Source organism: Pseudonaja textilis, chromosome Z (assembly GCF_049901715.1).
Source record: "Pseudonaja textilis isolate UNSWEBS1 chromosome Z, rPseTex1.2, whole genome shotgun sequence".
In the NCBI taxonomy this organism is placed as follows: Eukaryota; Metazoa; Chordata; class Lepidosauria; order Squamata; family Elapidae; genus Pseudonaja; species Pseudonaja textilis.
Window position 1 is genome coordinate 3,449,730 of NC_142008.1, and position 22,449 is coordinate 3,472,178.

Here is a 22,449-nt window from a genome sequence, read left to right on the forward strand (position 1 = left end):
CCTTCCTTCTCTCTTTCCCTTCTCTCTCTTGCCTTCTCTTTTATCACCGTCCCATCATTCTCTTCTTCCATCTCTCTTTTTTCTTCCCCCTTGTCTTTCCTCCCTCCCTCCCTCTCTTCCTTCTCTCTCTACTTCCCTTCTACATATTTCCTCCTTTTTTCTTCTTCTTTTCCTTCTTTCCTTCTTTTACCTTGTCTCGCCTCCCTCCCTTCATTGATTAAAATGTCCATCCGTGCTGTCTACTCCATTCACAGATATGGACTCCCTCTTGAGTGTCACTGAACCCACAACCAATAACCCAAGATACCCTAAATCTTTATACCTATATTGACACCTGGTCTGAAACCAGGTAAGTACGTCTTCCTTTAGGCAGTTGGCAAAACCTGGCAATTCAATCCTACCTAGAGAAAATCTGCTCAAAATATGAAAATCCTTCACTCACCAAGGAAAGCTCTCAACACCCAAAACTCAACACCTGGACATATGAGATTCCATACCCTGCAGGGTGGGAAAACTGCATTTCACACATACATACAGACACTGGAACCTGTACATTTCCTGAGGCAGACAGACCAGCAGACATGTCCACACACCTCAGAAACAAACAACAAACTATATATACGTATATATGTGTGTGTGTGTTTGTTTTATACATACTTACATATATGTGTGTGTGTGTGTGTGTGTGTGTTTTCTTAAGTTTTCGCAAGTACTTACATGTATGGCATTCAGCTTCATTCGGGTATTTTCCCACGTCATTGTAGTTGTGCTTTTAAAGTTGTAGCAACGTTTCGGCAGAATCTCATCTGCCATCATCAGGCTTCTGTGCGTTGCTACAACTTTAAAAGCACAACTACAATGACGTGGAAATACCCGACAACTGAATGCCATATATATATATATATATATATATATATATATATATATATATATATATATATATATATATATGTATGTATGTATGTATGTATGTATGTATATATATATATATATATGGTTATTCGGGTTTTCTCCTGCGTAAAATTCAGGAGAAAGCCCGAATAATTTTTACGTGGAGAAAACCCGAATAACCAAAGATACATACACAAGTGTGTGTGTGTGTGTGTGTGTGTGTGTGTGTGTGTGTGTATACGTGTTTCTCATATAATAAGGCAGGGTCTTTTTTTTTTTTGAGCCCGAAAAAATGGCTAGGGCGTCTTTTGGGGTGACTTAATTCCTCCCCTTGCATCTTTGGGCAGGCGGGCAGCGATGGCTGGGATGTTGACCTCGGCGTTGGTGGGGCACTTCATATCGGGGTCAAGGCAGGCAGCACCATATCCGGGTGTGCAACAAAAGTACTTCCTAACGGCAAGCCCCCCCTGCCATTTCCCCCCCCCACATTCTGCATGTTTTAATATAGGCCTTAATTTGTGGGGAGGGGCTTAATTTCATTTCATGCCTATAAAACATGCTGGGACTTCCTATTGGGGGAGGCCGTATTGTTGGAGAAACAGGGTATGTATATGTATGTGTATGTCTATGGGTATGGGTATGCGTGTGCGTGTGCATGTGTATATGTATATGTATATGTATATGTATATGTATATGTATATGTATATGTATATGTATATGTATATGTATATGTATGTATGTATGTATAGCTGTACTGCCTGTAACATTGTCCGATAAACCCTCTTCCATTTCAAGCAACTTGATCTTCATTGGAACCCAACTCAGAACAAATCAAGAACTTTCTTTTCCTTCCTTCTTTCCTTTGTCCCTCCCTCTCTCCCTCCTTCCCTCCTCCCTCCTTTTTCTTTCTTTCCTTTCTTCAACTTCCCCCATCCCTTTCCTATCCTTCTCCCTCCCTTCCTTTGTTCCTTCCCTTCTATCTCCTTCCCTCCTCCTTTTTCTTTCTTTCTTTCCTCCCTCCCTCCCTCCCCGCTCCTCCTTCCATCTCCCACCATCTCTTCATTGTCCTTCTCTCTTCCTTCCTTCCATTTGCCCATCCCTTCCCTATCCTCCTTCCTTCCTTCCTTCCTTCCTTCCTTCCTTCCTTCCTTCCTTCCTTCCTCCTCACTGCTTTCTCCCTCCCTTCCTCCCCGCTCTCCCCTTATACCTTTGGACAAATTTCACTCCAGTCCAAAAAGATGGCAGAAGAAGTAATCGTCAATATTTTGAAGAACAACCTCCATTAGAGAATGTTTTGTGAAATCACCATGAAAGGAACATTTGCCTTCTTAAAACATTGATAGGCAGTTTATACCAACAAGAGAATCTTCGGGGAGTTGGGAAGCATTGAGTATTTTACAAAAGTTCCCATTGTGATTCAACGCTGTCTGATAAATATATTTCTGATCGTTTCCCACCCTCTTAGTTTATTTGTTTATTCCTCCAGATTGGGGTTCAAATCCTCCTCACCCTAAAATCCCCATGGTTAGGGAAGACATTGGGGCATTCTAGCTGTTAGGATGTTAACATTTTATTGGCAATAGAAACTAGCAAATGGTGAGTTACTAAGTGAGTAATTGAATCCAGCTAGGAAGGTAAGATAATTTGAACTCTCACCAATCTGTAAATAAATTTTTGCCCCTAAAAATTCTTATATCCTTTGCAAGTTCTCTCATGCCTTGAATGTGGCATGAGTCCCCATTTCAAATATGTTCAAACAATGTTGATGAAATTTCATTCATGCTGTTCATGTGGAATTATCAGGGGGAAAGACATCCCAATTTGCATCAGCTATCTTTAGATCCAAAAATCAGAATGGATGAATTAAAATTGACTTTGATTTTCAATATAATATTTGTGCCCAGAAAGCAAATGAACACTTGGTTATAAAGGAGAGGTCAGTTTTGTTCAACATGGCCACCAGGAGGTTTCCAGGGTGGGCAAAAAAGTCAAGATGGCACCCACAATCAAAGTCCTGTTCCTTTTTTAAAAAGTACCCACCTCACTACTGTTTTTGCAAATCAATTAGCAAAAAGTGAATTGAAGGATTAACATTTTATCCTGATTTTAATGGTCGATAAACAATTTCTGGTAGGAGAGCTAAAATACAGGTAGTTCTCAACTTGCAACCATTCATTAGTGACCATTCAAAGTAATGATGTCATTGAAAAAAGTGACTTAGGACCATTTTTCACACTTACAACGGTTGCAACATCCCCATGGTCATGTGGTCAAAATTCAAATGCTGGACAACTGGTTCATATTTATGACAATTGCAGTGTCCCGGGATCGAGTGATCCCCTTTTGTGACCCTTTGACAAACAAGTCACTGTAGGAAACCGGATTAACCTAACAACTATGTCACTAGTTAAGCTAGAATTGCACTAGTTAACTGCAAGAATTTGTTTAATGACTGTGGCAAGTAAGGGCATAAAATGGTGCAAAACTCACTGTCTCACTTAGCAACAGAAATGTTGGGCTCAATTGTGATTGTAAGCAGAGGTGGGCTGATGGTGATTTGCACCAGTTTGGGAAATCCGGTAATTATAATACTGTGCAATTCGGTGAATTGGCAAATCCCACCACTGGCTGACCCTAATCCCACTTGTTTTTCAGCCTGATTTTCAGCCTGTTTTCAGACTATTTGGGGGCCATTTTCAGGCCATTTTGGGGCCAAAAATGGCCTGAAAATGCCCCCCCAAACAGCCTGAAAACAGCTGAAAAACAGGCCCCAAAATAGCAGAGGGCGGGGCCAGCCAGTGGTGGGATTAGCCCTAATTGGCTGAATTCTACCTCTGCCTTTGAGGCGAATGGCCAGGAGGCGGGGTGAGTGTGATGAGTGACATGCCTATCCAGCCAGAGAACCGGTTGTTAAAATATTTGCAGCCGTCCACCGGTCGTAAGTCAAGGATTACCTGTAAGGCAGGCATTTATGCACAATTTTCTGCCGACAGGAGAGATTTATGAGAGAGCAAACATATCTTTAGCCTTTAAATCCCTTATTATTTGAGGAGCTCCTGGGAAATGTAAAGCTTTAAAAAGTAATCCCAAAGGTGCTAAAGTGCTTTTTTCAAGAGACTGTTGAAAGGTGTCAAAATGCCTTTCTTTCGAGGATTCGATTTTCCCACTGGGAGAGCTCCGGTGCAAGGATACGGACAACTGCTTGAAAGCTGGATCTTTTTATTTTTCAGGAAGGCGGGGAACAGTGAGAAGTCTGCGTTCCTGGGCTAGCTAGCTTCTTATGGTAAGTCCCTGGTTTTTTATACCCTTTTCTCCCTTTGTAAGTTGATTTTGTGTGAGTGTTTGTATTTGCGCTTAATGTTTCAAATCCTGTTTGAGTTTGTCTTTATTTCCGCCGGAGGGCAAACTCCGTGGGGTGGCCAGATTGTATTATTGGTTTTCTCTAATCTCTTTTAGCTTTAAGATAGTTTTTTCATATTTGTTCTGTGGCAATCTCCTGTCTGTCCCTTTTGTAATTTGTATTTTGTGTCTTTTGTCTGTTTGTTTTGCTTATTTGGTATGTCCTGTGTTTGTAAGGGTTTTCTAAATTATCTTTTTGTTTCCTTTTCTTATTTGTCGAGTTTTCTTAATTACTTAGGCTTTTGTCTATAGGGATTCTTTAATACCATTTTTATTTGATTCCTTTTCCTAGGTAAGTTTGCTTTCTGGCTGACCTGATGTTCCCCTTGAGCTTTTCCTGTTTTTTTGTGACACTACTGTCTTCGTGAAGTTCCTTTTCCACGAGGCAACTGGATTTTCTTGTTTTTCTTTTTTCTTTGAAGATGTTTCACTTGCCATCCAAGAAGCTTCCTCAGCTCTGACTGGGTGGTGGGGAAAACAGGAGAACAAACCCACCTGGGCAAAGATTCAATGGTCCGTCTGGATTTGAAAGACAAATGTCACTTTTTTGAAGGTAACCAAGTCCACATTTTGGACAGAGAAGACCGCTGGTTTGAAAGAGGGGTCCAAGAAGCCACCTGTGTCAAAATTGAACAGCTCTCTCTCTCAACAGAGGGGAAGGTATATGGCATCTCCAGTCTACCACACCGTCCTTTCAGCAGTTCCAAGGAGGCTCCACACCCATTTGCACTCTTCGGGTGACTTTGAGGACACAGATAAACCTCTGGGTGGCCTCAATGACCCTCTAAAAGGATGCAAATGACCAGCTGTCTGCAAGGAGTATAAATCCTCCCATTCCCCACCATCCAGTTAGAACTGAAAAGGCTTCCTGTCTGAGAAGGGAAAGGTCTTCAAAGAAAAAAACCCCAGAAAGTCCAATCGCCTCTTGAAAAACAACAACCACGAGACAACCATGACTTGGAGGACTCTTCACTGATTTCAAAAAGCAAGGATAGCAAAATTCTTCCTCGAGCTAATTGGAAAGAAACCCACCTGAGCATATTCACACAATGTCAACCTTGGAGAGGTTTTTCTGGACTACTCTACAAGATTTGCAGGGACTTGTAAAAATCTTCCAGGGGAGGAAAAACCAATTTCTTTCTCAGCTGCTGCAGAAATTTCCTTCCTGGAAACTTCTGCAGTTATAATAAAGGCTTGGGGAAAATTAAAAAGAAAAACAAAACACGTTAGATATGTTTTGTCTCTTCTTAATTCAAACAACAGCAGACGGCACAATGGCAGCAATCATGTTACAGGGAGTTAAATAACTGATGGTAAATTTCCAGGGTCAGTTGCTTTGGAAGCCTCTGGGTGGGGCCTGTAACTTTTCTCATAAAAGCAATCAGTTTGTGTGGGGGTGTCTTGTGTGTGTGCATCTGCTTCTCTTTTGCTCTCTCTCTCTGTCATTATCATCATGTACTATCTAGTTAGCTATCTATCTATCATATTATCTATCTCCATCTTTAATCTATATCTCTATCTGTCCATCTATCATTATCTATCTATCTCTATCTATCCTTATATCTATCTATCCATCGATTTATATCTATCTATCCATCTATGTATCTATGTATCTATGTATCTATCTATCTATCTATCTATCTATCTATCGATCTATCTATCTATCTATCCATCCATCCATCCATCCATCCATCCATCCATCCATCTCTATCAGTTATCTATGTATCTTCTATGTATCTATCATCTATATCTGTCTGTCTATCAATCTATCTCTAACATTATCTCTATCATTTATCTTTCTCTATCTATCTATCAGTATCTATCTCTGTCTGACTATCTGTCTGTCCATCCATCCATCCATCCTACATATCTATCTATCTATCTATCTATCTATCTATCTATCTATCTATCTATCATCTATCTATCTATCTATCTATCTATCTATCTATCTATCTATCTATCTATCATCTAGCTAGCTAGCTAGCTATCTTACAGTATCTATCTCTGTCTGTCCGTCCATCCATCCTACATCTATATCTATCTATCTATCTATCTATCTATCTATCTATCTATCTATCTATCTATCTATCTATCATCCATCCATCCATCCACCCATCCATCCATCCAGTCTGTCGGTCTGTCTACTGTACCTACCTACCACTCTTTCTCATTATCTTTCTCCCTCTATCTCTCCTCTAGCCTTACTAGTTCTCTACATCTATCTATATGTCTGTCTATCTATCTCTATCAGTTAACTATCTATTCTATGTATCTATCATCTATCTCTGTCTGTCTGTCTATCTATCTATCTATCTATCTATCTATCTATCTATCTATCTATCTATCTGTCTGTCTGTCTATCTATCTATCTATCTATCTATCTATCTATCTATCTATCTATCTATCATCTCTCCCTGCCTGCCTACCTGCCTGCCTTCCTGACTGTCTGTCTGTCTATCTATCTATCTATCTATCTATCTATCTATCTATCTATCTATCTATCTATCTATCTATCTATCTATCCAAGTAGTCCTAGGACCGCAGTTCCCCATGTTAAGCAAGACAGTTGTACAGTGAGTTCTGCCCAATTCTACACCCCTTTTGCCTGCTACACCTGTTAAGGAAATCACTGCAGTTATTAAGTGAATCATGAGGTTTTTAAACAAATCTGGATTTCCCCCATTGACATTGTTTGTTGGAAGCTTGCTGGGAAGGTTGCAAATGGTGACCACATACTACAACCACACTAAATGTATGCCAAATTTTATTAGCTATGTTACATCAAAACACACAGACACACACAATTTGGCTCAGAGGGAATGAACTGCGTTTGGGAGAAGGCCGGTCTGCCATTTTTCTCCAGGCATGGTGAATGTAACAGCCAAGGATTAACCATCGTGTAAAATTGGGGAGGTTTATTATTGATAAGTTTTAAAATGTGGTCCATCCAGAATTCTATTGGAAGCAAATTTGGGCCTCTCCTTTTTGCAAGATTCTCGGTGGAACAGGCAGTGGAATAAATATATCTCTTCCTAATATTAATAGTAATAATGAGGAAGAGGAGGTAGAAATTGAGTTGAGGCCACCAATTAGCAGAGAGCCATATTCTGCTTAGTTCGCTGTAAAAGCAATTACAGCTTCTTTTCAATATTTCCTGGAAGAACTATCCAAATAATTGCCCTGGACTTCCATGAAATGGAGAAACTGATTGCTCCCAGCTCTTTACAAACAGCCTCGGTTATTTCCAAGGAAATAGGAAACGGAGGACATTTCCAGGGGAAGTTGAAAGAGTCTGAAAATCTTCCCTGGAGCCCTTGAACCTATGGGAAGAGATGCCACAGGTTTATCCTGGGTGCTCTCTGAGCTGGGTGGTTTTCTTGCAGACGTCTCATGACCCAACTAGGAAACATCATCAGTGCTAGGAGGGAATGGGGTTTGTGGAGAGGAGGAGGAGGAGGAGGAGGAGGAGGACTGTGACTGCTTGGTGCTCTCTGAGTTTGGTGCAGGGTTTCCTGCTTGGGCCGGGGGGTTGGACTAGATGACCTACAAGCTCCCTTCCACCTCTGATTATCTGCATCAGATTGCATTTTAAGCTTCCGCTCTTCGTTTGCATTTTCAGCCATACATTTCCTTTCATGCACATCATGAATCCAAGCGCATCGGTGCAGAAGTTGTTTATATATTCACGAGATGTCAACACAACTTGTTTTGGTAGGGTTTTTTTTTATACGTGGAACAGAAATAATGGTAGATCATCATTAGAAACAAACCTGAGAAGATTTACATAAAGTCTGGCTTGTGCTACATAGCTCAATCTTACATAGTACAGGTAGTTCTCGCCTTACAACCACAAAATTTCAGTAACTAAGCGAGGCAGCTGCCATTTTTACTAATTTACTTGCCATCATTTGTAAGTGAATCCCTGCAGTTGGTAAGCTAATATGGTTGTTCAATGAATCTGGCTTCCCCACCAAATCTGCTTGTCACGTGACCCTGGGATACTGCAACCGTCATAAATATGAATCAGTTGCAATGGTCTTAAGTGTGAAAAACTGTCTTAAGCCCCTTTTTTCAGTGCTGTTGTTAACTTCAGTTATTAAATAAACAGTTGTAAGTTGTGGAGAACTTGTACATAAAAATCTGCAATGATTCTGACAGAATTCACTTTACGTCCAGTTAAGCTGACCGTCCACTTGTCAGAGGACCAAACCAGAGGTGGTATTCAGCTGGTTCTGACCAGTTTTGGAGAACCAGTAGCGGAAATTTTGAGTAGTTTGGGGAACCGGAAAATCCCACCTCTGACTGGCTCTGTCCCATCTATTCTCTGTCTCCCAAGTCCCAGCTGATTGGCTGGGTCTCCTTTGGTTGCCCTGCACTGGAGAACGGAGCTGGAAAGCAGGTCAGTGGGGTGGGGAAAGAATGGGGATTTTGCAGTCACCCTGCAACACCCACCAAGCCACACCCACAGAACCGGTAGTAAAAATGTTTGAATCCCACCATTGGATCAAACACAAATTTTAATTCAGTTTGATCCGGATCGATGTCCCCAACTTGTGCCATGTTCTAAACCAAGCGAAATGTTTTTAAGGGCAAACCAGCCCTCATTTTCCATGGAGAGAAGAAAAACAATGACAACCAGCAATACATTCAGATATTCAGATGTTTTTACTTGGATTTTGTGGAACATTTCTGGATGGAAGATACACAGCGAATAATCAATACACTTTAGGTTCCCAAGCAAGGCAACTGTGAAATTGTCACCAATTTCACAATTTTAGTGACAGTTGACATCCGTAGAAAATGAAGTTAGGAAATAAACATATTTAGAGAAGCGGTTTAGAGAAGAGAGATTCTTACATTAAGGTATGGCGGTAATCTTGTAATATGTATAGCTTCTTTATCAAAGTATTTTTTTTCTTTCATGGTTTGGACAACATGCAAAGTGGCACGCATATATGTACATGCTAAGCAAGAGCTGGTTATTAGGCACCACGCTTCCAAGTGACCCTGTTTAATGCCTTGTGGGGATATAATCTATAAGTGGTCATCAGTGAGCCATGTCAAGCGATGCTAAAACATACGAAGAATGGTTGCAGGAATTAGTCTAGTTTAATGCAAAGAAGGACTAGGGGTGACATGATAGCAGTCTTCCGATTTGAGGGGCTGCCCCAAAGAAGAGGCAGTCAAGCTATTCTCCAAAGCACCTGCAGGCAGGAGAAGAAGCCATGCATAGAAACTAATTAAGGGCAGATCCAATCTAGAACTAAGAAGAAATTTCCTGACAGTGGAGAACAATTCAGTCGGTTGAACAATTTCCTTCCGGAAGTTGTGGATAGCTCCAATACTGGAGGTTTTTAAGAAGAGATTAGACAGCCATTTGTCTAAAATGATATAGAATCTCCTGTTCTAAAGATCTTCAACAAGCGAACAGGATACCTTGGGTGATGAGGGATATCTGGAGATGCTTCAGCAGGAGAAGGCATCTGTCTGGAATGCTATAGTAGTGCTTCCTGAATTGGGCAGTGGGTTAGACTAGATGATCCTAAGGTCTCCTCTCACATTCAGTGATTCTAGGAGAGGCAACTACACCCTCATCCCAGAGAAGGCCTACCTACCTACTGTATGCCAGTCTCTGTCAACCTTGGTGACTTTAAGATGGGTGGACTTCAACTCCCAGAATTCCCCTAGTCGCATGCTTTAACAAGTATAGACTTCAACTTTCAGCTGGATAATTCTGGGAGTTGAAGTCCACCCAAAGGTGAGGAACACGGCTCTGTTGCTATTACGAGTCAACGCGGATTTGAGGGCATCAAAATGTGTGTGTGTGTGCGTGTGTGTTTATGTGTGTATTCTATTCTCTAAACCAGGGGTTCCCAAACTTGACAACGTTAAGACTTGTGGACTTCAACTCCCAGAATTCCTCAGCCAGCATAGTCTTAAAGCTGCTAAGTTTGGAGACCTCTGCTCTAAACAAGGGAGAAAAATATTTATTTTCCTAATATCTCCAAATGGCCCAGGTTCTCTAGAATATTCTACTAAATTTATTTTTTGCCATTGACTTTCTCGTTTCTAAAATCTGGAACTTGGTCTAAGATCAAGGCATTTCTCTTCCTTGGCTTTTTTTTTCTTTTCTCCTCTCTCTCTCTGGATAACATAATTCCATATTTATTCCTTGCTTCAGGCAGGCTCTTCCTATCATTCTAGGCTGAAATAATACAAAAATAATCTACTTTTTCAAGGCACCTATCCCTTTGGCTCCAGAACAACAACAACAACAAAAAAGAACACACGAGGCTCCAGGAATATCTCCCTTCAATTCTCCCAAAAGGCTCAAGTTTAGAAATTTGGAGAGGGGAAAAAAAAAAAGTAAAAACACAGAAGGAAAGTCATCGCAGCTTACAAAAATGGAAAAATGGCAGGTCATTTTAGAAAGAGTCTATAATACTGATCCAACAGATGCACGTGTGAAAAAAAAAGAGAGAGAGAGAGACAGAGCACGTTTTCGGAAATGAGTGCTTTGGCTTTCCGAGATCCCCCTCTTCCCTTTATTTCGGTTTCATCTCTACTGGCGAGTCGTCAGCGTCGAGATCGTACTCTTCCACGCTGCCACTGGTCCAAACCTTCATACGGTCTGTGATCTCGCTGCTTCGTGGGGCCAGGATGAAGTCGTAGATGAAAGCCGCAGTGGCGCCCCCCAATAAGGGGCCGACCCAGAAGACCTGAAATCCAACCCAAAAAGAGCACCGATCAATCATACGGCTGTGCCCGCCCGCAGGTTGGCAGAGCTTCCAAGCCATCAATCAATCGCTACCCTGTGTGCAGGGGTGGGATACGAAAGGGTTAACTACCAGTTCGGGATTTACCAGCTTCCTGCCCACTGTAAATCATCATCAATCATCATTAGCGAGTCATTAGCACGCTTGCCTGCAAGAAGCAGCCTTTTTCTTGTTTTTTTTTTTGTAACTGCAGCTGTGCCTCGTTCGGCAGCTGAAGTTGAAAAACCAGGAAATAAAGATCAGGTAAGAGCCCGGGTGGGCTGGTGGGCAAAAACATCAGCAGACATAGAACCGGTTCTAGGTCTGCTGCTCTTCGGAGCTACCGGTTCTACAGAGGTGGACAGAACCGGTTGAAACCCACCCCTGCCTGTGTGTTCCCTCAATGCATGTTGGATAATCTCTACCCCAAACAATGCAAGAGAATATTTGGATCTTGGGGTTGAATGGTCAGTTCCTTGGTTCTCTTTGAGCCTGGGAGTTTTCTTGCAGGCATTTCGTGACCAAACTAGGTAACATCATCAGTCCTAAAAGGGAACGGATTCTAGCTTCTAGCACTGATAATGTTACTGTGATGACTCAAAGGGGCGTGGCACCAGGGCAGCACAGTCAGATAATCAGTAGGGGTCCCTTTATTAGCTCCAACTTTGCCCCCAATGTCCTGGTTACCTTCTGGCTGGAGAAAAACTCTCCCAGGAACAGCTTTTGGATGCAGAGAATCAAGTCCAAAACATGGTCAACAAAAACGGTAACTACAAGTCCAAACAAGGCAAAATGAGGTAATTAGTCCGACAGGGCAGGAGAAGGAATTCCAGATGTGAAGGAATGGCAGTAATTCAACATGATTGAGAGGATGCCAGGAACACAGATAAGCAAAGTCAACACAAGATAAACTCACATTTGCGACCAGCAGCTGCCGCACTTAGCATGCATCTCTTTTAAACTCTCTTCCCAGGTGTGCCTAATGAAGGGAATCAGGGCCCTTTCCTCCCCCGTAAGCCACGCAACCCATATTTCTCTCTTCTCCATTCCTCCCTGCGTCCCCTGGGATGAAGAGGGGCTGGGCCTGGGTCTTCCTCTGAACTCCCTTTCCCCTGTTCTTCATCTCCCCTGCTCTGCCCAGCCGGACCTTGCCCTTCCCCAGTTTCCTCCATAGCCAATGGAGCCACACTCCCACTCCCTGCCAACTGTTCGGATTCAGACTCTGACAGGGGCATGACAGTTACCTAGTTGGGTCACGAAATGTCTTCAAGAAAAGAACCAAGCTCAGAGGGCATCAAGGATGTTACAATCTCCTCCTCCCCCTCCCCCTCCTCCTCTTCCTCCTCCTCCACTCTGATACCCAATCCCTTCTAGTACCGGTGATGTTACTTAGCTGGGTCATGAAACGTCTGCAAGAAAATCATTAGGGAACTTACAAAATGACTACACCAATAGTCCTCGACTTAAAGCCCTTCACTTAGCGACCTTTCGAAGTCACAATGGCACTGGACAAAGCGTCTGAGGACCAGTCATCGCACTTATGACCATTGCACGCGATGGTCATGCGATCGAAGTTCAGCATTCGGCAACCAATATGTCACCTGCTTTAGAAGCAGAAAGAAACAGCAGAAGGGCTGAAGTTTGGGGTGACGGTTGTCAACAAGGTCGTGTGCACATGTGTGTGTGTGTGTGTGTTTGTGTGTAACGTGACACTGCTGGAAACTGTCACCCCAAACATTTGGAGGGCAGCCCCTCCGACGTTTCCTTCCGCTTCTAAAGTGCTTCTCTTTGCCTTTTCCTTAGCTTATCATTTGCTTTTGCTGTTCCCGCCGCCATCTGTATCCTGAAGTGACACCCAGCAACTTTTAAGGTAACTTCGATGAAGCTTCTTCTATCCAAGCCTGGGATTCTCCACTTAGCCCTTCCGTGATGCATGTGTCCGGCTTGCGATCCCGATCGGAAACCTACCCAGTGGTCAGCGAAGTTAGTGGTCACCAGAGCTGATCCAAAGGAACGTGCAGGGTTGATGCCGCAACCAGTGTAATCAATCTGTGAAGAGCAAAGAGAGGGAGGTTTGGTTAGCTGGGAGTCGTGCCTGCAGGCCAGGATCAGTCATTTCAGCAAGAATTGTTTAGGGACTTCCGTTCAACGCAGGAGAGCTGAGTTTCCAAGTTTTAAAGATAAACGGGCAATTCAGGCCAGAGTTGATGAATGCACCATTCAGAGGGTGTTCTGACTTGATAAGGCCTCATTTGGAATATCTGCATCCAGTTTTGGTTGCCAAGATGTAAAAAAAGATGTTGAGACTCTAGAAAGAGTGCAGAGAAGAGCAAGAAAGAGGATTAGGCGACTGGAGACTAAAACATACAAAGAATAGTTGCAGGAATTGGGTATGTCTAGTTTAATGACAAGAAGGACTAAGGGAGACATCAGAGGTGGTATTCAGCAGGTTCTGACCAGTTCTGGAGAACCGGTAGTGGACATTTTGAGTAGTTCAGAATCCCACCTATGACAGGCCCCGCCGACCCCATCTCTTCTCTGCCTCCCATTGAGTCCCAGCTGATCAGCTGGGTCTTCTTTTGTTGCCCTGCAGAGGAGAAGGGGGCTGGAAAGCAGGTTAGTGGGGTGGGGAGGGAAGGGGGATGTTATAGTATCCTACCCCCTGGAGCAGGGAGGGAATGGAGATTTTGCAGTATTCTTCCCCTGCCACACCCACCAAGCCACACCATGCCCACCAAGCCACGCCCATAGAACTGGTAGTAAAAAACATTGAATCCCACCACTGGGAGACATGATAACAGTCCTCCAATATCTCAGGGGCTGCCCCAAAGAAGAGGGAGTCAAGCTATTATCCGAAGCATCCAAAGGCCGGACAAGAAGCAACAGATGGAAACTAATCAAGGAGAGAAGCAACCTAGAACTAAGGAGGAATTTCTTGACAGTTAAGAACAATTAATCAGTGGAACAATTTGTCTCCAGAAGTTGTGAATGCTCCAACACTGGAAGTTTTTAAGAAGAGATTGGACAGCCATTTGTCTGGAATGGTACATAATCTGAGCAAGGGGTTGGACTAGAAGACCTCCAAGGTCCCTTCTAGCTCCGTTATACTTTTATTCTATGCACTGATTTGCTTTCCAATTTGAGGACATGTCAATATCTTCCTTGTTCCTTGAAAAACATTGCAAAGGGCGGTGATAAATGAGGCAATCTGAAAAACCGAATCAGGTTTGTGTGTCGACCAAATGCCCAAGTTAATACTTATTGTCCTGCCTTAGACAGGAAGGCCGTTTGGGTGACTTTGAACCAATCACCAGGAGATGGTGAGTTCTAGTCCTGCTTTAGTCATGAAAAAGCCAGCTGGGTGATATGAATCAGCCCAAGGTTGTTTTTTGTTGTGAGGAAAAGAGGAGGAGGGAAAGTATTAAATATGTTCACTCTGTTGAGTTACTTGCAAAAATAATGAAGGCAGAATAAAAATAAATAATATCTTTCTCTCATGTATCTTTCATTGATGTTTATGTAGTTTATGCACTCTGTGTGAGTGTGTTTGTGTGTGTGTGAGAGAGAGAGAGACAGAGAGTGGGGCAGAGGCAGAGAGAGAGGCAGAGAAAGAGAGAGAGACATAGGCAGAGACAGAGAGAGAGAGACAGAGAGTGGGGCAGAGGCAGAGAGAGAGGCAAAGAGAGAGAGACTTAGGCAGAGACAGAGAGAGAGAGACAAAGGCAGAGAGAGAAATACAAAGAGAGAGACGCAGAGAGAGAGAGAGAGAGACAGAGAAAGACACAGAGAGACAAAGACAGAGATAGAGACAGAGAAAGACAGAGACACAGAGAGAAACACAGAAAGAGACACACAGAAAGAGACACACAGAGAGAGACAGAGAAAGACAGAGAGACAGACACACACACAGAGAGACAGAGAGACAGACAGAGAGAGACAGACAGAGACACACAGAGAGAGACACAGAGAGAGACACACACACAGAGAGAGAGAGAGACAGAGAAAGACAGAGACAAAGAGAGAAACACAGAAAGAGACACACAGAGAGAGACAGACAAAGGCAGGGACAGGGACAGAGAGAGACAGAGAGACAGAGACAGAGACACACAGAGAGAGAGACAGAGAGGGAGAGACAGAGAGAGACACAGAGACAAAGACAGAGACACATAGAGAGAGAGACAGACAGACAGAGAGACAGAGACAGAGAAAGACAGAGAGAGAGGCAGAGAGAGAAAGACAGAGAGACAGAGACACACATACAGAGAGACACAGAGAGAGACAGAGAGAGAGAGAGACATACACAGAGAGATAGAGAGACAGAGACAGAGACACATAGAGAGAGACACACAGACACAGAGAGACAGACAGAGAGACACAGAGAGACAGACATACAGAGAGACAAAGACAGAGACACAAGAGACAGAGAGACAGACAGAGACAAAGATAGAGGGAGAGTGCGACAGACAGAGAGAAGCAGAGAGAGGCAGAGAGAGACACACACACAGAGAGACAGAGAGATAGAGATAGAGACAGAGAAAGACAGAGAGAGAGGCAGAGAGAGAGAGAAAGACAGAGAGACAGAGACACACATACAGAGACACAGCGAGAGAGAGACAGAGACACACAGAGAGAGATAGAGAGACAGAGACACACACAGAGAGACACAGAGATACAGAGCGACACACACACAGAGAGTGAGAGACAGAAAGACACATAGAGAGAGACAGAGAGACACCCAGAGAGAGAGAGACATGGAGAGAGAGAGAGAAAGAAAGACAGAGACACAGAGAGAGACAAAGATAGAGACACAAAGACACAGAGAGAGAGAGACAGAAAGAGACAGAGAGAGGCAGAGAGAGAGACAGAGAAAGACAGAGAGACACAGACATAGAGAGAGACACACAGAGAGACAAAGACAGAGACACACACACACAGAGAGAGAGAGACAGAGAAAGAGAGACAGAGAGAGAGACAGATACACATATAGAGAGAGACACAGAGACAGACACTGAGGGGGGGGCAAAGACAGATACATAGAGAGAGAGAGACAGACAGAGAGACAGAGACAAAGACACACAGAGAGAGAGGCAGAGAGAGACAGAGACACAGACACACATACAGAGAGACACAGAGAGAGACAGAGAGACAAAGACAGAGAGACACAGAGAGAGAGAGAGAGAGAGAAAGAGACAGAGACAGAGAGACAGAGAGACAGACAGAAAGACAGAGAGAGAGACAGAGAGAGAAAGACAGAGACACTCATAGAGAGAGACAGAGAGAGAGACAGACAGACAGAGAGACAGAGACAGAGGGACAGAGACATAGAAAGACAGAGAGAGGGGCAGAGAGAGAGAGAGAAAAAGAGGCAGAGAAAGATAGAGAGACACACATAGAGAGACAGAAGACACAGAGAGAGAACAACCAAGAGAGACAGAGAGAATTTTTAAGGCGGGGGGTGTATTTTGCAGAGATGGAGCTTCCTAATTAAATGGATTGGATACACATTGCCCAATATATGGAAAACAAGATAAGGCAAACCACGATTGATTGATTGAACATCTTAATTACCTTAATGGACTCTAGCGTGTGAAATGCGTCAGGAAGAAAATGAGCAGTGGCTGTTTTTGTTTTCATTTGTGGCAAAGAAAGAAAATATTCCCTTTTTTGTGTGTTCCTTGCAAGTACAGAAGAATTAGAAAGTTGGGCGGACTCTGTCCAGAGCAGTCAAACATACGTGTTCTCTTGGCATGTCCAAGGTGGAAGTATTCTATGGTCAGGCTAGTCCAGAGATTTGCAAACTATGCAACTTTAAGACTTGTAGACTTCAACTTCCAGGGGAATTCTGGGAGTTGAAGTCCACATGTCTTAAAGTTGCAGATCTCTGGAATAGAAACCAGAAAATTGGAAGAAAAGAGGAGAGAAGACATGAAGGAAAGGAAGGGAAAAGAACAAGTAGAGAATGGAGGGATGCACTGAAGTGATAGACATAACAATTGTAGGTGTGCACCCAAGAAGAAGTGAGGAAAAGGAAGATAAAGGCAGAAACTTTCAACCAGTTGATATGCTGTGATTGAATTCAACCATGGCACCATCAATACAGGTAGTCCTCGACTTACGAACACAACTGAGCCCAAAATTTCCATTGCTAAGCAAGGCAGTTGTTAACTGAATTTTGCCCCATTTCATGACTTTTTTTGCTGCAGTTGTTAAATTGGTGTCTGCAGTTGTTAAGTGAAGTCCGCTGGGTGCCATTTTACCTGCTTTGTTGCCACAGTTGTTAAATCAATCACTGCAGTTGTTAAGTCATGACACGGTTGTTAAGTGAATCTGGCTCCCCTCCCCCATTGATTTTGCTTTTCCCAAAAGTGTGTTGGGAAAAAAATCCTTCTGGGTTCAATTCCAAGCGGGAAAAAGACGCTGGAAACATGGAGGCTGTTTGGAAAGATGGTTTAATGGTGGACAGGAGGACCTCGTGGCCTGGAGCTCCAGAGTGAAAAGGAAGGATGATCACCTGCTCCAAGGTGAAGGAAGAGATCAAGAAAAGGGGCTGAGGGGCTGAGAGTGCCTGGGTTTTATAACTTTTGGGGTTTGAATTGGAGCTTGTCTTCTGATTGGTTGTCAGACTCCCGTGGGGCCACGCAGGGGCAACTCTGTAGGCTGTCCTGAGTTCCAGGCTTGGCTGAGCCTGGCAGGATGATGATGTACTGAAAAGGGCTTTTGGCAATTGCTATAGTTTTAGATGGAGATCTTTGTTATGTAAAGTATTCTGGCCCAGGCCTTAATGGTCCACCCATTAACAAAGGTGGGGGTGAGTTTCTTCTTCTGAGTTTCTATTCTTTTTAGATGAAATATTTTTAATATCTCCCAGGATATTTCATTTTACTAGGAGGCGGGTGGGTGCTAACTTCCTACAAGTAGATCACACGATCCCAGGGCATTGCACAACCGTCATAAATATGAGCCAGTTGCCAAGTGACTAAACTTAGGGCTCAGTTGTGGTTGTAAGTTGAGGACTATCTAAGTGGGAAATGAACAATATTCCCTGCCCAATCTGTTCTTTCTTCAGAGCAGCCCAATCCAGCTGTTTTTTGGGTGGTCTGGGACTTTTTTAAAAAAGCAAACGTTCTGGAACAGGAAGTGGTTTGGGAGAGCCAACTTGGCACGTTCCGAGTCCCTCAATTGTGGTCTGGAGAAAGGGTGGAAAGTTCTAGAGTCCCTCGGAATAGTCTATTCCAAAAACAGAATTTTTCACAGATCTACCGTAGAGGGAGAATATGATCTGCAGCTGAGATGAAAACGACTAATCCAACATACTTTCCTACCTGATTTTAAATAGCCAACATTGGATGGTGTATGCTCTCCATCCCCGGAACAAAGATGGTTTAGCTTTTGAAGGTTTGTGGGAATCTTGACAACACGAGAACTTGTCTCAAAGAATGACACATTCTAGGGATGAGCTGCGGCCTCCTCTAGGAATGGTGCTTTATCTGCCTCCACAGGTAAAGTTGGACATCTTAAATGATGTAAAGATACGCCTTCTCCATTATCTAGATCATTCTCCAACCCATCGAGTAGAACATGGGAGACATTAAAAAAAACCCTCGACAGGTTCTTTCATCAACAGAAGAGAATATTGGTAGCTCAAGGTTGAACTGTGGGGTTCTTAGTGCTCCTTGATCCGGGTGGTTTTCTTGCAGACGTTTCATGACCCAACTAGGGAACATCATCAGGGCTAGAATAGGGTTTGGGGAAGATAGGAGGAAGAGGAGGAGGAGGAGAAGGGGAAGATGGAGAAGAAAGAGGAGGAGGGGGAGGATTGTGGAGTCCTTGGTGCTCTCTGAGCTTAGTGGTTTTCTTGCAGACGTTTCATGACCCAAGTAGGGAACATCATCAGGGCTAGAATAGGGTTTGGGGAAGATAGGAGGAAGAGGAGGAGGAGAAGGGGAAGATGGAGAAGAAGGAGGAGGAGGGGGAGGATTGTGGGGTTCTTGGTGCTCTCTGAGCTTAGTGGTTTTCTTGTAGACGTTTCATGACCCAAGTAGGGAACATCATCAGTGCTAGAGGGGAAGAGGGTTTGGGGAAGGGAGGAGGGAGAGCGGGAGAGCGGGAGGACAGGGGGAAGGTGGAAAAGAAAGAGGAGGAGGAGGAGGATTGTGGGGTCTTTGGTGCTCTCTGAGCTTGGTTGTTTTCTTGCAGACATTTCATGACCCATCATCAGTTCTAGATGGAAACGTTCTATCATGCCATTGCAACTGTTATCTTGACTTTTCTGACCTTTTTGTGTCCCCTATGGCAGTATGCTGACTGTTTTGCAACACTTTGGAAGTATGGAGTCTTTGTTCCATCACCTGAATTGGGTAATCATTAATGCTGGTGAGTGTTCATCAGCGCCACTGTCTATAAAGATGCTAGTTACTAATATTCTAGCACCAATGAAGTTACCTAGTGGGGTCATGAAATGTCTGCAAGAAGACAATCAAGCTCAGAGAGCATCAAGGATTCCACAATCTTTCTCCTCCTCCTCCACCTCCTCCTCCTCCTCCTCCTCCTCCTCCTCCTCGCAAACCCCATTCCTTTCCAGCACTGATTATGTTCCCTACTTGGGTCATGAAACGTCTTCAAGAAAACCACCACGCTCAGAGAGCACCAGGGACCCCACGATCTTCCTCCTCCTCCTCCTCCTCCTCCTCCTCCTCCTCCTCCTTGCAAACCCCATGCAAACTACCCAGCTCAGAGAACACCTAGGACCTCACAGTTCAACCCAAAACTACAAATATCCCCTCTCTCTCTCTCTCTTTGTTAATCTTTTCAAAGACCGTGTCAGCCCCCAGTAAGTGAACCAGATCAGAAATCAATCCTACAGTTGAAAGCTACATGTTGATTGAGAGTGGGTACCGTAATTGAATCTTGCAGGCCTGTGCTTTTATCTCTTCCTTTTATACTCACATGAATTATTGTGGTATCAGTCTGAGCTGCTTCCATATCATTGCTGCTTGTTTGGGACTTCAGATATGTTTTGATTTCTGTTGCTTTGGTAACAGACCTGGCCTGTGTTAGGGTTTTACTTAATATGTACACAACCAAGACAGCACTTCAATTCTTTTCCATACAACACTGTTAAAGTATAAAATATAATTCCCTACCGCATTCTATTTTCCATCAGTTTCGATTCTTATTTAATCTATCCCTTTTCTATCCTTGTACTCTACTTCTATGTTCTTATTCCTTTGTGTATAAATCTTATGTTTTTTTTTAAAAAAAAATCTTATCTATTTCTGAGCTCTTGAGGTTTTTTTTTTTCCTTTTGATTTCCCTCTTCTCTATGTTCTTATTCCTGTGGGTATAAATGGCGTGACTTTTTAAATTATTTCTTAATTCTTTTTAAAAAAATCTATTTTGAGTGTTTTTATTCATGTATGTATAAATCTTACGTTTTTAAAATCTAAACTACATCTTAGATTTCTTTTTAATCTTTTCCATTCTGTAGTCTGTGTATATATTGTATGTTTTTTCTTATTTAGGTTTTTTAAATAAATCTAAATAAATTATCTAATTAAATTATTTAATTGGGTTTTTTTAATTACCCTATTTTCTGTGTTCATGTTCCAGTATGTATAAATCTCATTTTTTTCTTTATGTTAACTATTTCTTATGGTTTGTTTTTTAATTCTCTTTTCTTTTCTTATTTCTGTATGTATAAACCTTATAGTTATTTTTTTAACCTCAACTATTTCTTAATTCTTTTCAATTTTCTTCTTTATGTTCTTATTCCTGTATGTATGAATCTTATGTTGTTTTTAATCTTAACTATTTCTTAGTTCTTAGATTTTTTTAAAAATTTCTTCTTTTCAAGGCATGTAATCCTATTATGTATAAATCTTGCTGTTTTTTTTTAATTTTAACTATTTCTTAGCTCTTAGGTTTTTCAAAAAAAATTCTCCTCTTCTACATTCTTATTTATCTGTGCATAAATCTTATTTTTTTTAAAAAAAATTATCTTATGGCCAAATTCACACAATTTGTGTAAATAGGCACGTGAAAGCATAGAGGCTACCTTCACGCAATATGCTAAATTTGTGTTGACTATGGTCAGATTTTATGGGCTTATTGTATGAAATTAATCCAGTATGGTTGATTAATTTATGATTCAGTATATTGCATTAACCCAGAAAATGGGTTAATCCAATAAAAAGGTTACAGATAATCCTCGAAATACAACTGTCACAGTGCCCGTGCAAAATGGTAATACTCCTTAACTATTGTAGAACGGATCAGCCACATGAAGAACTGCAGTTGTTAAATTAGTAACTGTGTTGTAAAGTGAATCTGGCTTCCCCGTTGACTTTGCTCACCCAGACGTGACCCCAGGACACTGCAACCATCATAAATATGAGTCGGTTGCCAAGCGTCAGAATTTTGATCACGTGACCCTGGGGGTGTTGCAACGGTGTGAGAAAAGGGTCTGAAGTCAGTTTTTCAATGCCGTTGTAACTTTGAATGAAATAGTTGTAAGTCGAGGAATACCTGTAAGAATAGAGTTCCAATAATCCTGGAGGCATTTGTTTCCTGACCTGGCCCACCTGAAAGGGCCAACGTAGGCATCTGGATTAAGCCAGGAAACCATGTTAGGTTCATTACGTGGCATAGTGGTTAGAGTGCAGTACTGCAGGCTCCTTCTGCTGATTGCTGGCTTGAGTTGCAGTTTGAGTCTCACCAGGCTCAAGGTTAACGCAGCCTTCCATTCTTCTGAGGTGGGTGAAATGAAGACCCGGATTGTTGGGGGCAAGAGGCTGACTCTGTAAACTGCTTAGAGAGGACTGTGAAGCACTGTGAAGTGGCATATAAGTAAGTACTATTGTTTCTTGCTTCCTTGCTTGCTTGTTTCCTTCCTTCCTTCCCTCCCTCCCTCCCTCCCTCTCATCTATCCACCCATCCATCCATCCCAGCTCAAGGTTGACTCAGCCTTCCTTCCTTCCGAGGTGGGTAAAATGAGGACCCAAATTATTGGGAGCAAGAGGCTGACTCTGTAAACCGCTTAGAGAGGGCTGGAAAGCACTGTGAAGCGGTATATAAGTCTGCTATTATGGTTTCACAAACGTGCCGATACAGCTCCTGAATTCGTACTCACCGCCAGCAGGTGACCCAAAGCTACGGAAAGACCGATGGCCAGTGGGGCTGACCCAGAGAGGTCCGTTCGCCTCTTGTCCGTGGTAGCGAGCACGCAAAGCACCAGCTGCAATGTAGCGATGATTTCGATGCCCAGGCCTTGACCAGCATTGACCCCCGGTGCCAACTGCAAAGGAAAAAGGCCGCAAAGAGGAGAAATCACAGCTCTGCGCCAGGATGAAGCTGAATTGGACACTGGCTCACTTAATGACCACGGTAGCCATTTTATGACCGCCGA

At 42.9% G+C, this 22,449-nt stretch overlaps 1 protein-coding gene across 2 annotated transcripts in view; it reads right to left on the reverse strand.

Annotated features, from left to right (window-relative positions):
- Positions 1–8,932: 8,932 nt before the first annotated feature.
- The window catches only part of AQP1 (aquaporin 1 (Colton blood group)), a 31,894-nt gene continuing 18,377 nt past the window's right edge, over positions 8,933–22,449 (reverse strand). Inside the window, exons 2-5 of one of the 2 annotated variants that reach the window (XR_015740312.1) lie at positions 22,174–22,338; positions 13,014–13,094; positions 11,733–11,815; positions 8,933–11,009 (exon numbers count right to left, since the gene is read on the reverse strand). Coding sequence is in view for 1 of the 2 variants with exons in the window: in XM_026720291.2 (XP_026576076.2) it covers positions 10,836–11,009; positions 13,014–13,094; positions 22,174–22,338 (420 nt within the window). In the remaining variant the exon portion in view is untranslated. The remainder of the gene's footprint in view (positions 11,010–11,732; positions 11,816–13,013; positions 13,095–22,173; positions 22,339–22,449) is intronic. The other variant, XM_026720291.2, reaches the window with a different exon arrangement.